This window comes from Lynx rufus, unplaced genomic scaffold (assembly GCF_022079265.1).
Source record: "Lynx rufus isolate CCGP_SWC_20201006 ecotype Redwood Valley unplaced genomic scaffold, mLynRuf1.p SCAF_2, whole genome shotgun sequence".
Lineage (NCBI taxonomy): Eukaryota > Metazoa > Chordata > Mammalia > Carnivora > Felidae > Lynx > Lynx rufus.
Window position 1 is genome coordinate 190976583 of NW_025814834.1, and position 16507 is coordinate 190993089.

A 16507-nucleotide genomic window follows, 5' to 3' on the forward strand; every position below is an offset into this window, starting at 1 on the left:
ATCATTAAAGACAACTGTCCTCCTTGCTGGTCTTTCTCTTCATTCATAAAATGTGAACTAAAACTGAATCCCTCAGAGTAACCCACTTTGAACCTCTGGTAGACTAGCTGTCTAGAGAATAAAAGTTGGTCAACACCACCATCTGCTTTTTTGGCAATCAAACTTGCAAATTAAACCAAGACGAATAAAAACCAAAGCCCAGAGTCTCAAAGAGATATGTGAATACACATGTTCATTGCAGCATTATTCACTATAACCAAGAGGTGGAAGCAACGCAAATACCCACTGACAGATGAACGGATAAACAAAACGTGGTACACACATATATACGGAATACTATTCAGCTTTAAAAGGGAAAGAAATCCTGTCATAAGCTACAACATTACACTAAGTGAAATAAGCCAGTCACAAAAAGGACAAATACTGTATGATTCCACTTATGGAAGGTACTCAGAGTGGTCAAATTCAGCAACAGAAAGTAGATGGTAGCTACCAGGGGCTGGGGAGGGGGCAAAAGGTAGTTGTTGTTTCAGGGGTATAGAGTTTCAGCTTTGCAAGATGAAAAAGTCCTGGAGATCTGTTTCACAATAATGTGAATATACTTAACACTACTAAACTATACATTTTAAAATTGTTAAGATGACACAGTTTGTTACATATTCTTTTCCACAATTAAAAAAAAAAAATCAAAACTCAAACTACAGAAAAGTTAAGTGCTGAGCTTGAACCTCCAGAGTTTATCTGGCCACTTGCCTGATCCTGAATTTTTGCTTCCATGCTCAAGCTGGAGTTGCGGCACTGGCCTGATCCCACCACAGCCCAAGAGGGCACTAGCTTTATGCCAGGCTGACTCCTGCACCAACACCTGATAAGCCTGACTGAGATTACCCACTCAAAATATGAGCAAAATACCCTACATTTTACTTTATCATTTCTTTTTCTCCTCTATCTGAGACAGTATAGGTAACCACCACCTTTACACTAAATAAAAGAAACAATGACTTTTCAGGGGAAATTCATCTGTGAATGCAAGCCACTCTGAGAAAAGCCAAGCCAAATTCAGCTGCTGAAATGCCCCATATAAACAAACATGACCTACAGGTACATCAGAATATGAATCTGTTTTTTTTTAAGCCCTGAAGTCAGTGGGGCCTTTACCATAAAGAGAAGTTATTTTATTTTATTCATTCACTGCTTGTTTATAGAGTCTCTCTCTCCCACCAGGATGCATGTTCTCTGAGTGCAACGATCTTGTCTGGCCCGCTACTGGATCCACAGTAAGTAGCACAGCCACAGTAGGTATATAATAAATATTTGCTGAGTAAGCAAATAAACTGACCTCCTACGTCTGAGATTTAAAGACCACTAGCTCTAAGAAAGTGCAACATGAGTTCTACATTAGGAAGCAGTCCAGTATCTGTTCTGCTAGGATGCTTAATGCCTTCCGGGCAGGAATGACACATCTAAAACAGAGAGATCCTTCAGTATTTGCTAAAATGACACCAAATGGAACAGTCTTCACTAAGAAAATAACACTACACTCTTGAAATATTTTCATTCTAATGAGTCTCACCTCCTTCTACCACTGTCATACCACTTTACTCTTCCCCTCACCCCTATTACTCACACAGTAACCTCCAGCCACTCTGAACTTCTTGTTGTTCCTTGAAACAGAAGGCCCTCCCCTCTGGGCCTCCAGGCCTTTACAAATGCCAATCTCTCTACCTAAGATACTCTCACACCCATCCTTTCCATCTGGTGAATGCTTCTCCTATTTCAAGATCCAAAAAAATGTTCCCTTTACTTAAAGCCTCCCTAACTCAACCAGGGAGGAACAAGCACTATGTCCTCTGTAATCCCGTAGCACTTCGACTTTTACTGCTTTAGACTCATCACTGTGCCTGCCTCAGTAAGTATATTCACTATCATATTCAATAAATATTCACTGAATAAATGACTCTGGTTGTAATTACTAGATTGTAAGCCCCTCAAGGGCCAGGGTTATATTTGATTCTTCTAAGTCAGTGGTTCTCAACGGGATGATTTTAGCCCCCAGGAGACACCTGCCAATGTACGGGGACGTTTTTGGTTGTCACAACTGGAGAAGATTGCTACTGGCATCTCATGAGTAGAGAGGCCAGAGATGCTGCTAAACATCCTACGATGCACAGGACAGTCCCCCACAGCAGAGAATGATCCAGCCTAAATGTCAATAAAGCTGCTGTGCAGAAACCCTGATCTAAAGGGTATCTTTTAACACCTAGAAAGAGTGCCTGCTTACAGATTTGTTGTTGAATAAATTGCCCAACAGCATTTATGATTCCAGAAATGTGGCAGGGCCACTGAAACAGGACTAAGAAATGAGCTACAGCTACTGAAGGAAGGTGAGAGCTCTGTTTTTCCACATTCTCCAAAAGATATGCCTCACATTAAGCTATCTCTGCATCAAAGCATCCGCTATACACCCACATGCCTAAGGAAAGCCACTAAGATATAAAAAGAAAACCCTTGTAGTTACCTCACTAAGGTAAATTACATCTTCATGTTCCCACCCAAAGGTAAGGAATGAACTATGCCTTTGTAAATGTACTTGAAATTAAAAACGTTTTACTCTCAGTATTGGTTATTCATCTCATAGTTCTTTATACTCTACAAGCTTCTCATTCTTACTTACCACTGTTAAATTCCGGATTTCTTCCATGACACGAGGCCAGAAGGACTGGAGGCTTTGCTGGGCATCACTGCTGCTAGTGCCACCAAATCCTCCTTCTGTGGACATTCTCACAACTGAAAATAAACACATACATAAGATACATTAGAAGTAATAACGGCAGACTTTCTGTTCAGGTTATTTATATCTTTCCTTATGGCTGTTTTCACAAATTCATTCAATTTTTCAATCTGAGAAGGTATATAATTGTGAAGAGGCTCTTGACACAAACTTAAATGTCAGCAAAAACATATGGAAAAAGTTTTCCCTTCTATCCAACCTATACCACAGACACTAACAAGGAGCTCTAACTAGAAAACCTAAAATTACTAGAAATCCAAACTGAAATCTTAATGTGAATCAGGCCTTTTAATGTCTTGTCTTAGGAGGGGGCAAAAAGGGTACTTGATTGGTGCTCTAGTCTGGTCCATAATTTTCAATGCCATTCCCTTGAATGTTTTTTCAAGTTCAACATGGTTTCTCACATTCCATGTCACAGCCTGCAGCAGACATACTGAGGGTCCCAGTGACTAACACTGTATAGAAATGTAAACCCAAGTCTTAAAAGTAAGAGCCCATTTTATTCCTTTGTTTCAGACACCGTGGCCCCATTTCTTTGAGGCTACTGATGATTATTATTCCTTCTACTCTCCAGCTAATCTCCCTCCAAGGGCACAGAAGCACTGAAGCCTTGGCCAATAATTGAGTGGGTGGCACCAAGTCTCCAAACTGGAACCACTTCCCAGTTCTTTCCTTACCTGAAGCCTTCTGTTAGGAACAAAGCCAAACAAAGCACACTGTCAACTGGAAGCTTTAAAGGTGGTTGAAAAATAACAGGGAATTAAATTTAGGATGAAGAAAAGAGGGTCAAAACCTGCATGCAGTCAACTGCTTTTGTGATGGGGGAGGGAAGATGAATAAGAACCCCCATATCAGTTAGAACAGTAGATGATACTATAAAGTCTTAAAAGATTTACGGTGGGAAAGTAAAAAACTCCAGATGGCATAAATGCTTATCTGGCAAATACTTAAATGCAAGAAACAGTTTAATTAAATACAAAGAACAAGAAACTTAGTGATGTCCTAAGAATTTCTATTCTGGGAAATTATTTAAAAAGGTTTAACATGCCAGTGACAGGATGCTGGCAGAGAGCTATGTAAATCATTAAGAACTAATTCTGAAGGGCTGAAAGAAAAGCACCAAAGCCAAGCATCACGTGACCAAACGTGTTCCTTTCCAGACCCTGTGTGGACGCACACTGGGCAGATCACTCTCCGTCAGCCGAGTGGAATGAGGGCTGATAAATCATCGGTTTAGACTGTGAGGGTGTTTTGATTCCCTCTTAAATATTTGCCAGGATTGTCCTAGAGGTCTCTCTCTTTTTTTTTTTTTTTCTTTTTCCTTCTAAAGGAAATGATGAGAGGAAAGAAATGGAAGGAAAACAAGAGTACAATCTTCAAAGCAAATTTCACTCTGGTGTAATGACATTAGTGGGTGATGATGTAATGGGAAAAGATTTGGAGCCAATTTCTGGTGGTGGAGGCCAACAAGCAGCTCCATACATCAACAGAACTCTAAGTACTAGGAAGCAATATGATCCTGGAGTTTCTGGAGGGAATTAAAGTGAAGAGTGTTGAATCACAGCTGAAACGACTAGATAAAATCTTTAGTCCTCAATAACCAAGTATGGTCCTCTCAACTCAGCTCCCACGACATTTTCATTCATCATTGTATGCACATGGCCTATACACTATTCTCTCTTTTTTTTTTTTTAATTTTTTTTTTCAACGTTTATTTATTTTTGGGACAGAGAGAGACAGAGCATGAACGGGGGAGGGGCAGAGAGAGAGGGAGACACAGAATCGGAAGCAGGCTCCAGGCTCTGAGCTGTCAGCACAGAGCCCGACGCGGGGCTCGAACTCACGCACCATGAGATCATGACCTGAGCCGAAGTCAGATGCTTAACCGACTGAGCCACCCAGGCGCCCCTAGAGAAGTCTATTTTTATTAACAGATATCTACAAGGTACTCAGGACAATGAAGACTGTATGTAACCTTTTAAAATGGAATAAAAAATCTTTCCAGAAATAAAAATAAGTATCAAAAAACTTAAAAAAGAATCTAACTTTTTATTGTATGGATCCATGGATAGGCCTGATCTAGCAAAATTTGCCACACAAACTGCTACAGTCAAAGGAGGAAGATGAACCATTGCCAGTGTGATATTTTTGTATACTTGCTAGTGACCGGTAGATTCAGTTTGAGTGCAAAAGGTCTGTGAGATTTAGAAAGTTGGTAACAAGTTTTGGTTGTCCTGTGATCTGTTCCCACAAACATTACAAAGGTGCTCAATTCAAGAAGCACCTTTAAATTCTGTCTGTGGACAGTATGCTTTTAAATTTTGAACTATCCCAACTAAGGATGTGCTGGTATGATCAGTTCCCAAACATCTGTGCAGTCAATAGGTTATCAATGAACCTGGCTGGCTCAGAGCCACACACTGTCAGGAGTGAAGGTTAGGTACAAAACAGAAGTTGTCAAATATTTCTAGAATTGAAAAATGTACTAAAGGTTAAATATCTAACTTCAGATGCCCATCGGCATTAGAAAATCACAGACAATGACAAAATATAGTCAATAATAATGTCCTCTGTATTCTATTGCATCACAGAAGTTTAGGACTGAAAAAAGGAAAAAAAAAAAAAAAAAGACATCAAAAGCCGCCAAGGCCCACCTATCTAAAGAACACTGCTCTACTCCAACCTCTGCTGAACCTCCTCAATCCCATCCCAAGTGGTCATTCAACTTCAATATGAGTATCTCCCTTCCCAGTTTTGGGAAAATGGCTTGCTGATAAGGCATTCTTTTCCATCTTTGAACAGCTCTCACTGTTCTTTATATTAGGTTTTATTTTCAAAGTTCCACTTGAGCTTTGGATTTAGAGTTATAGGCTTTATGATTTTTCCATCCAGAAACCTCTTTTTATAAATTTCTGACTTCAAAACCAAAGGTATTCTCATCAGAAACAGAAGATCTCATTAGGAGCAGGATTTCTAGCATCTCTGCACAGAGATTGCTTCTCGGCCTTTTGGCTAAGATCAAGTGTAGCATCTTTGCACAGAGATGATGAGTAGGTAATTCTGTTAATACCTCTTTGTTACTGTAAATTCCAAGAAAAGGTGACTACTTTCATTCAAAAGGTTTTCATTAAAGCAGATCTGGTCATTACACAGGGCTTTAAAAATTAGACCAAATCTCAGGGTGCCTGAGTGGCTCAGTCAGTTAAGCATCTGACTCTTGAACTTGGCTCAGGTCACGATCTGATGGTTCCTGAGTTTGAGCCCCATGTCGGGCTCCATGCTGACAGTGTGGAGCCTGCTTGGGATTCCCTCTCTCTGCCCCTCCAGTGTGTGTTCGTTCTCTCTCTCTCTCTCTCTCTCTCTCTCAAAAAAAATTAATTGAAAAGAAATTAGACCAAATCTCAAGCAACAGATTTTATAAGAACAAATTGGTGTTCTCAATATTTTCCCACCGAGGCACAGGATTAAAATAACGAAACCTAATCAGCATTTTGCTCACCAAACACCCCAACAAGTTAAAAAAATATATAAACTGACCTTAATCTTATTACTTCTGATTTTAATAATTAATGCATTAATTGCCACTGAGTTGATTCTGCTACAGAAGTAGCCTATTCATAACATTTACAGCTCATGAAATACATGCCAGATTCATTTTCTAGAGTATTGAGAGAAGGTATGTTAAAAAGTAAGAAAGATTTATATTCCAGGATCCTTTTTATTCCATGTTAAATTGCTATCTCATCACAGGACAAAGCTATTTATACACAGTTGACAACAAAACTGCCTTAAGATCAAGCTGTATTAGCTTTAGATCACTCATGAGACATGCAGCATAGAATTTCCCAGATTTAATTATTAGTATTAGATTTACCATTCATGTTAATTACTTCATACTACCTGAATAAGATGTTTAACTATTTAATAAAGACATAAGGATCAGATGAAGTATATAGAATGGTTGTTGCCAGAGGTAATCTCAACTCCCAATATCTATTAATTTACCTGCTTTTTTAAAAACAGTTTGCTTTCCAAAGCTAGAAAGAGAAGAATCAAGGTCCATCACAAAAAGGCTGTTTCTCCAATGCTCAACTTAACAGCCATCTGTCCACAAGTCTTCTCTAAACATCCCCATCTGGACGTGATCACTCCTTCCTGTGAACCTTCAGGGCCCTTGATCTGCACCTCTTTCTGCCTTCACCAGATTATCTTATATGATCATTATTTATGTGTATGTCTTATCATATTTCCCTTTCTGGTTTACAAGCTCCTTGTAGGTAGGACCTAAATATGATTTATCTCTGGATCCCTCACAGTATCTAGCACCCAGTTTGATTACTTCTGAATGAAGAGGCAAGAGAATTGCTGGGTATGGCCTTTCTGAGAAAAAGAGGTCTCTTGAGGAGTGTGGCCCTGAAATAGACTTAATGGGATTGCCTGAACAACCAAAGGAAGTGGTTATAGGAGCTATTCTGGGAAGCTCAGATAAAGGGGGTTCTCTCTGGGCCTTTAAAGTAAGAAGGACAACAATCAGAAATCCACCTGAGGGGCGCCTGGGTGGCGCAGTCGGTTAAGCGTCCGACTTCAGCCAGGTCACGATCTCGCGGTCCGTGAGTTCGAGTCCCGCGTCGGGCTCTGGGCTGATGGCTCAGAGCCTGGAGCCTGTTTCCAATTCTGTGTCTCCCTCTCTCTCTGCCCCTCCCCCGTTCATGCTCTGTCTCTCTCTGTCCCAAAAATAAACGTTGAAAAAAAAAAAAAAAAAAAAGAAATCCACCTGAAACTTACTGAAGTGAATTTAAGATAAAAGGGCAGGGTAGGAAGGCCACACCCCCACACCCCCATACACACCTTGTGCAAGTTGCAAGGCAGACTGGAAGCCTGGAAACATGGGTGCATACCATTCCCAAGTGTAAATCTTTTGAAAGACAGAACTTTGTCAGGAAGGTGACCACGATAGATTAGAAAAGTTTGAAAAATTAATGACAAAAGGTAAGTAGGAGGAGGGCAAGTATCTCTGGCCATACATTAGCAGGAAGAGAAGGAGAAAAGAATGGAGGAAACGAGATGATTCAATCATATCACTGAAGGATGGAAAATCTAGCTGTCACTCTAATATCCAGTTACTCTATCATTGATGAAGAAAGAAAAAGAGACCTAAGCAGTTTTCAAAACATCTCAGAACAGAGTGTTCCTCTTTTTAAGATCTTGGAAATATTCCAAGCTCTTCCTCTTGACCAGGTACCACGATTCACCAAATCCTCCCTCAGTGATATGCCTAGACATGAAACAGGATGTATCAAAAAGATCTACCTCATAAAATTATATAGAAATATAAGTTTTATTGCAATATGCCCTGGTTTCTAAAACTCTGTACCTTTAGACTTTAGCTCTCTTTTCTTGGCACATAATCTCATTCGCTCTATGAAAGTCCTTTACAATATTCCTAAACCCACTTTATAGCTCTTTGAAAATAACTAAAACCAAATAGATGTTGTTGGGAGATAATACCTAAAACCCTAATATAACAACTGTTCAAGGAAAAAAGATCAAAGAAAGCTCCCTTGAAATGAAACGCAACCCTTGACCAATACTGCTTTCTATTAAAGTACTAGAGCTGACCCATTCCAGGCAGTCAGGTTTCACCTAAAAACAATACTCTTACTGTCAAATGCAAATATATCTTAGCCCAGTTTTGACTGAAAAACAAATCTAAACATTGGTACCACCATTTCCTTTTAATGACCGCCCCCCAATCCAACTTGCGGCCTTTAGGCTATAAGCAACCTTAATCATTCCTGTGTATCTCCAACTTAACATGTATCAGTTATCTCCCTATGTGCAAAGCACATACCTTCTTCACTCCCTTTTGTGCCTTGCATTTTGAGCATGCCTTCCTCTGTCATTAGATGACATGTTTTTTATCTTGCCCAACTGCCAGCATTTTTGCATGCCTTCTATTACATTCCAGTACTGTTCAGATATTTATTGTAGTTAGCTCCAGGTTTATTTGAAATAGCCAAAACTGTTGGAATGTTATATTTCAAATGGTGAGAGAGCGATACACAGAAAAAAAAAAAGAATGTTAATGTGAATTACTAGATGGATAAGAAGGGGGTAGGATTTAAGCTTATTTGTGCTTGCTATTTTAGATATTCTTCTAAACTACAAAGAAAAGTGTAAATGACATTTGAAAACTGAGACTTTTGAAACCAAACACTTCCACCAACAGTCAATTTGGTTCTAAAGTTTGTACAGATGGACCCATCATCAATCATGGCTAAAGAGTATTTCAAACCTTAAGGAGGCATGCGTTCTCTACAATAAAACCAATCTCAAATCAACAATTTCAGGAGAAAAATAGCATCACTCTGGAAATTAAAAGACCTACGTCTGTGAACTGGCCTACTGCCTACTAATTGGTGGCCCTGGGCCAGTCATTCCACTAAGGCACTCCAGGAGCAATGTATACTCACCATGCAGGCCAAAGGGGTGGTCTGGTATGGAAGACCGACACTTCACTAGTTGATGCAATAAGTGAATGAATACAAAAGAAGGCAGGGTGACTAGAGAGAAAAGAGGGGTCAACAATCTTTATTTAAGCTCATCTAAGGTTTCTACTTAATCACGCAAGAAAGCACTAAGCATAGTGCCAGAAACCTTCTTACTTAAGTTCTAAACCCTTACTTGACTATATATCAGCTAGTCATACTTACTATTCACAGGTGATTATACAGTATCCAGTACTATAAGAATGAATAATGCAGCCTGACTGAAGACCCCTTTCCCCAACCCTGATTAATGCCAAGTTCAATGTTTGAGGGTGTGTCTGTTTTTAGCTCCAAGAGGCTAGGTATGAAGTTGCTTTTCAAACTGCCTACTAGAAAAACCATGCTTCCCAAAAGACGAAGGGTTGGAACTAGCTGCACATTGCTCTCCCCAAAGATCTGTTCACAAGGACACATTTTTAAATTGGCAGCAGAAACACTTTGCTTCAAAAACAAAAACATGTTTCTGTTTGCTATCTACTACAACATAATCTTTTAAACAAGGGCCAGATCATAATGCAGTTATAACTAGAAAATAAATGAAGGCACAGCATCTGGTATAAGCAATGAAACTTATAGGAAGGCATGAACAAAACATTTTAAGATTTGTTTCTGTGGAATAGAAAATGATGTGTAAACATCTTACTTCACACACTTTCTTCATTTCTTCAGTAATGTTCTTAAACCATCCCTGCATACAGGACAGCAATAAAACACTATTTTGTATGTTGGAGGAAAAAAAAAAAATCAAGTATTTTAGTGAAGTATTCTAAAGCAAGGGTCTGTGAACTACAGACCACAGGCCAAATTTGGCCTGCAGCCTGTTCTCATAAAATAAGTTTTATTAGAAGACTGCACCGTCATTCACTTACACTAAGGCTGCTTTCATGCTACATTAGCAGAGCTGAACAGTTACAGCATAAACTGTATGACCTGCAAGCCAAAAATATTATCTGGCCCTTTACACAAAAAGGATCAGATAACATTTAGAACCCAGTTCGAAACTGTTAAGTTTTATTTCAATGAATCCTTCCATGACAGGAGAGTGTCATCCCTCATTTACTGATGGGGAAACTTAGCACCAGAGGTGGAGAAACTTGCCCTAGATCACACAGCTGTTACACAGCTCCCTCACCTGTTCAGCCTCCATTAGGAAGGAGTGAGCTGGGCCAACCCGCTCCGCCCCACAGGAATATTTGTTAATCTCTTTGACTCTCCAACCTCTGGAGAGTAAATAAATTCTTGCAAGAAGAATGGAGAGTTACTGGTTTTTCAGGCTCTGAGCCTGAAAGAGAATTCTGACATGAGTTGGAGACAAACAGTGCCAGTAGCCTGAGTTTTAAATTGTATCCTAAAACAAAGAGGCATTTTGCTTACTGGATTCCTTCTGAGATTCAGAAACCCTGAGAACCACCTCTTCCTGTTCTGGCAGGATCCTGTATTTGTGTGTGCCCAGGAGAGGTGAGAAGTAGGACTCTGCAGAATGTTTCGATGCCAACTTAAGAGCTGTTGAGTTCACAAACTACTTGTCACAGTCATTACCCTCAATTGATCTTCACTCAGCTCAGTGATAAAGAGATCAATATTATTTCAACTTTACAAATAAGAAAGCAGAGGATTAGTTATCTTAAGTTACTTGCTCAAGATCACAATATAGTTAATGGTGGAGCTCTAAAATTCTGTTCTTGCCTTAAGTCAGCTTGTTCATCCTCACTTTTTGCACTGTTTTAAGGTATGTGTATATTCAAACTGTTCAGAGAGATAAGCAGTCTTGGCTTAGATCAATGACTCAAATCCTTAACCCAAATGATCATTTTTATCCACCTGCTCCCATCATTTCTGTGACAATAATAGAAGATGCTAATAGCACTCTTATCTACTACCATATAAACATCCTTTTCTTATTTCTCTGTTGTCTCTTTCCAAGCTCTGTCCTTTTTTCTTTCCTATTTTTTCCTTCCCCTTTGCAGGTCTCCAGGTCAGTAGGCAGCACCTATGAATACTCAGCTGTGAACAGTGGGGGGCAGTAAAGTACAGGATAAATACATAAAGAAAATGTACTGGACATGGAGGTTCTCCCTCTCTGACGACTAACTTGCTATGTTTATGATCTTGGGCAAATCTCTTAAGTTCTTGGGGGCCTTTGTTCACCTGCAGGAGCACCTCACAGGGCAGTTGCAGCACACAAATGGGAAAATACATGCTAGAAGGCCTCGAAAAATACCAAGAATCATACAAATGCCAGATGGCATATAATCTTCACTGCTCAGAGCTAGATAAGACATCTAATCCTGGCCTGAATGGTCTCAGACAGAACATCAAGTCCAAAGTCCAACCTCCCTTAGGTACTGTAGCCAGTAACTCAACTTGCTTCATCCTCTAATTTAGACTTACTTTGTTTCCATGCATCTGAAACTGGACTCTTAGAAAATATGCTAAAAACAAATACAGAGAAATCTTCTCCCATCTCTTTTAATAGACAAGAAATAAATTTTAAAGCCCTTTAAACTATTAAATTTAGAATGAGTGTACTGATCCAAATAAGCAAAGAATTCAAATGGAAATGACTAGGAATGCTCCACATTTAAATCCCTGAGAATGTCAATGACCAGTAGCTATGCAGGTTTCCCCTCCAGACTAAGCCGAAAACATTTAAATTCCTAGAATATGTCTCCTTGGACACCTCAGACTTCTGTAAGCTAGGAGTGTGTGTGGCTGCTTTGTCCTTCAGAAGAAATCTTGTTACTTTAGAGGGCACAGGAGACCTAGAGTCTAGGCAGCCTCCACCCTACCTGGCCCCAAAGGCTAAGAAAAAGATTCTGTTTTGAGCTCTGAAGAGACCTCTGGCTCCTTCCATCTCCATCCCAAACCCTGGAGTACAGGGAACATGTTCTGAAAGCAAGAACTATTCAGACTATCTCATGGACTGAAACCAATCTTTTACGTTTTTTTTTTTTGGGGGGGGGGAGCACCGTTAAGAAGCTTGCTTTTTACAGTACAACTGTAACAAATTAAACTAAATATACACGCTCACTAATTAGTGACCACTAAATATTTTTCTCCCCAAGAAACCATTCCCAGCACCCAATAAAATCTATTTCTACAATTAACATATTCACTTTCTTCAGACTCGTGTGGCATGTTATTATTTGGCACATTATTTCTTAAGCCTAAAATTTCCCTGCTCCTATCTTCTCCCCAGTTCTTATGTAATTGTCTTTGTTTCTGGCACATCCTCAAGGGAAACATGCCTTGCTCATAGTAGGAATTCAACACAAATCTACTGGACAAATACAAGCTCCTCAAGAACTATTTTAAGACTCCAAGTATCTTTGGCCTCACTCTGGGTCCTTTTCTCTGAAATGTTCACATGGGGAAACCCCTTCTTAAGTGCCTGTACTCTGATGTGCAATAACCTTTGTGCAGTAATCCAACAGAAAAGTAAAAAAAAAAAAAAAAAAAGTAGGTATTGGAGAGAAACCTGTTCTTCTTCAGAAAACATACCACGAATGCAGATAATTCTCTAATCATGGACTCCACTGGAAAACGGGAGATTGTGCTGATGAGTTAATCCATCTAAAACCGGGGGTAGGGCAGTGAGCAAAGAATTCTCAATTAAAAACCTGCAGGGTATTGTAAGAATGTCAATGCGAGCTTGGTTGTATCGATTTGGCTGTATGGATTCTGCTGATTCACAGACACACTAAATTCTGCCCTCTGCTAAGTGTCTTTTATCATTGACTTAAATGTTGAAAGGAAGGCAGGCAATGAAAAAAGCAGAAGAAACAAATCCTCCAGGCCCAACAAGCACTGACCCTCCTACCTCCAGGTATGTAGCTGTCAGGAACTGAGAATGTAAAGACGACTTCAAAGAGTGGAAAGCAACTGAGATGGTAATGCTAGTCCTTTCCATCTGTACACGTTGTATGTGCACTTTGTACAGTAACTCTCTTTCTGTCATCTCATTTGTTTTTCGCTATAAACACGGCACAGGTACTAATTAATATTCCCATCTGACAAAAACACTTCACACAGACTGAAGGACTTGTCAGAAGGCACAGGGCAAGCACATGCCAGAGCTCAAATGAAAATCCACGTGTCCCGACACTCAGTTCTGTGCTCTTTACACCGCATGTCCTCCTCCCTTCGTAGAATTAGTAACTCAACAGAGGACCAAAAACTTAAGAATGTATAGGTCTTCGAAGCCTGGAACATAAATAAGTCCATCATTCTCCTGGAAGAAGTACTCCAAAAAAAAGACCAATATGCCAGATTCTTATACATTTCAAAGTGCAGAGCTTTGTTTTCAAACTGGTTAAAGCTGCAGTTGCCCACAAGGACTGGGAAGTTGAGGTTACCTGGTCATTAACCAAGAGTGAGGATGAAAAGGTTTGGTAGATCAAGTTAACTCTCTGGGGGCCTGGTGATGGGAAGTCCCTTTACTGCTTCCCTTTGGTTCAGAGATAGCCTTAGCCTGGCCCTCTGGCTGGAGGTGTTTCCAGACGTGCACATTAACAGGAGGAATCACCTGACTCAGTATTATTCAGTGTCGCAAAATTATAGCCATTGCCACATTGTGAACATGATGACAATGTTATTTTACTTGTGCAGCCATCACTCCAAGAAATCAGAATTCCTTTGTCCTAACTACCTCACTAGGGGTAAAGCAACGATTAGAAATCACAGCTAGGAAATATAAAGCAACTGATTATCTAAAAACACCATAAGGCATCTAAAAATACCAATCTGTGGTTCCAGATAAGGACACAAATCTAGGGGGTGCCCAATACACACCATAATGTGTGCATTTGCACAACTAAGGAACACCATAGAACACATAACACAACTCTAACCTCATATCCATTCGGAAAAAGTCCTTCAACTACTTACTGACCTTAGTGAATTTAGGATTCAGGAAAGACAAATTTCCCACCACACTGGTGGTACTCATTTAGTACCTACCTATTTGCACTATGCCGTGTTCTGAAAAGAAAAGTGGCTATGTTTGAGAAAACTTAAAAAATAGGGGCGCCCAGGTAGCTCAGTCAGTTAAGCGTCTGACTCAGGTCATGATCTCTCTCAGTTTTGTGAGATGGAGCCCCAGGTCACGCTCCGCGCCGGCAGTGTGGAACCTGCTTGGGATTCTTTCTCTCTCCCTTTCTGCCCCTCCTCCACTCATACTGTCTCTGTCTCTCTCAAAATAAATAAACTTAAAAAAAATAACTCAGGGGGCACCTGGGTGGCTCATTCGGTTAAGCGTCAGACTTCAGCTCAGGTCATGATCTCACAGCTTGTGGGTTTGAGCCCCACATTGGGGCTGTGCTGACAGCTCAGAGCCTGGGGCCTGTTTCAGATTCTGTGTCTCCCTCTCTCTCAGCCCCTCCCCCGTTCGTGCTCTGCGTCTCTCTCTCAAAAATAAATCAACATTAAATTTTAAAAAAATAGTAATTCAGTTTGACTATATATTTGCTCCTTTTATGATCAACTGTTTAGTCATTTCATGTAAGATTATGTGTGATCTCTGAAGAAAAAAAAATTTTTATGTGTCTCCTTTCTGGGGAAGAGCAGCACACACAAGAAGAGGTGGAAGGAAGAATTAGTCCTGGAAGATGGACACAGCTACAGCTTGTTTTTCATACAAAGTAACAAGGTGCAAAGAGCACAGGGCTTATGCCACTAGGCTCTGCCTCTTACTTCCTCACCCACAAAATGGGATTAATATTTCTGTCTTACCTACCTTAGGTAAATACCAAGTGACAGAATGAATATCAAATCATTCCATTAACTGTAACGTACTATTTCATATAAACATTACATACTATTACGCTGCTTAACTACCTTCAAGGCTAGCTTCATGGGTATTTGGCCATTTAACTACCAGGAGAGAAATAATCATGGAATTCAGGATATAAATTAATAATCACATAGGATGGCTGGAAATTTACCACTTTTTCTCTAGTGAAAAGTTTATTACTTTTATTTTAAATTGAGGGTAATTACAACATACCTAGCCTAGAAACTAAATATAGGTGCCTTATATTAAAAGTTCTGCAAAAAAATAAAAATAAAATATATAAAATAAAAGTTCTGCTAAATCCTACAGACGAGGCTATCCTATTGCTGGTAATTATATTGTATGCTGCTCATTAGTGTTATCATGATCATGTGGCTATAAGTTACTTGCTAAGCAAATGCTACCGAATTCCTACATGTGTATTTATGCTTCATGCAGAGGCTGCCATTTGAGACTTTATTATAAAGTTAACACCAGTGAAGATCAAGCCCCATGCAACTTGGGAAACAAACCAAGAACCTAGTTTTTGTTGTTGTTTTATTTTTTTTTTTAAGTTTATTTACTTATTTTGAGAGAGAATTGGAGAGAACGTACGAGGAGGGGAGGAACAGAGAGAGATGGGGAGAGAGAATCTCAAGCAGGCTCCACGCTGTCAGCCCGATGTGGGGCTCGAACGCACCAACCGTGAGATCATGACCTGAGCCGAAACCAAGGGTCAGATGCTTAACTGACTGAGCCACCCAGGCCCTCGAATGACTTAGTTTTTGCACTGGACAGAAGTGTGTATATGGTTAAAACTTAAACAAGAAAGCTTATGGCTATACAGACCTACACACATATACAGAAACATATATATAACTAACCTCAAGGAACTAGTGGAAAACATTTCAAGGAAATATTTGTACATATTAAGAAATGAAGGCCACCCGATTTTAAAGCAGGATTTCTAGTCTTCTACATATCAAAGCACACACTGAAAATGTTAATATTAGCTTTCTGAATACTTAAGCTATGGGCTGATACTGACGCCCTCATTCCGTTTAACTTGTCACAAGATCATGTATCACGCATGGTGCTCTAAGTATTCTGAGAAAAATGTGGGCTAACAATGACACCTTACTTCGTTATGTAGGCCTGGAATAGGGAAGCTATAGATATTCTCTGGTTTTAACTAAACCAACATTTTAAAAAAGGAATAAGCAATTTTAAAGAATACTAATGCATATATGGGAGTTGCACACTCAGATGATAGGGGTGCACAATCAAAAAGGCTTACAGAACACTGCCCTACCCTAGACAACTCCACTATGTTCACTTCTACATGTCTCAGCTTGAGGGTACAACCTTTTGTTTCCAATTTTGACATGAAACTTTATT

At 39.7% G+C, this 16507-nt stretch overlaps 1 protein-coding gene and 1 pseudogene across 6 annotated transcripts in view; one reads left to right on the forward strand and one right to left on the reverse strand.

The window, feature by feature from the left end:
* Positions 1-16507, reverse strand: part of NFYC (nuclear transcription factor Y subunit gamma) — a 66908-nt gene that overhangs the window by 26408 nt on the left and 23993 nt on the right. For all 6 annotated transcript variants that reach the window (XR_006962627.1, XM_047082605.1, XM_047082603.1 and 3 more), the window contains exon 2: positions 2675-2787. Coding sequence is in view for 5 of the 6 variants with exons in the window: in XM_047082605.1 (XP_046938561.1) it covers positions 2675-2779 (105 nt within the window). In the remaining variant the exon portion in view is untranslated. The remainder of the gene's footprint in view (positions 1-2674; positions 2788-16507) is intronic.
* Positions 5784-5866, forward strand: LOC124516654 (uncharacterized; annotated as a pseudogene).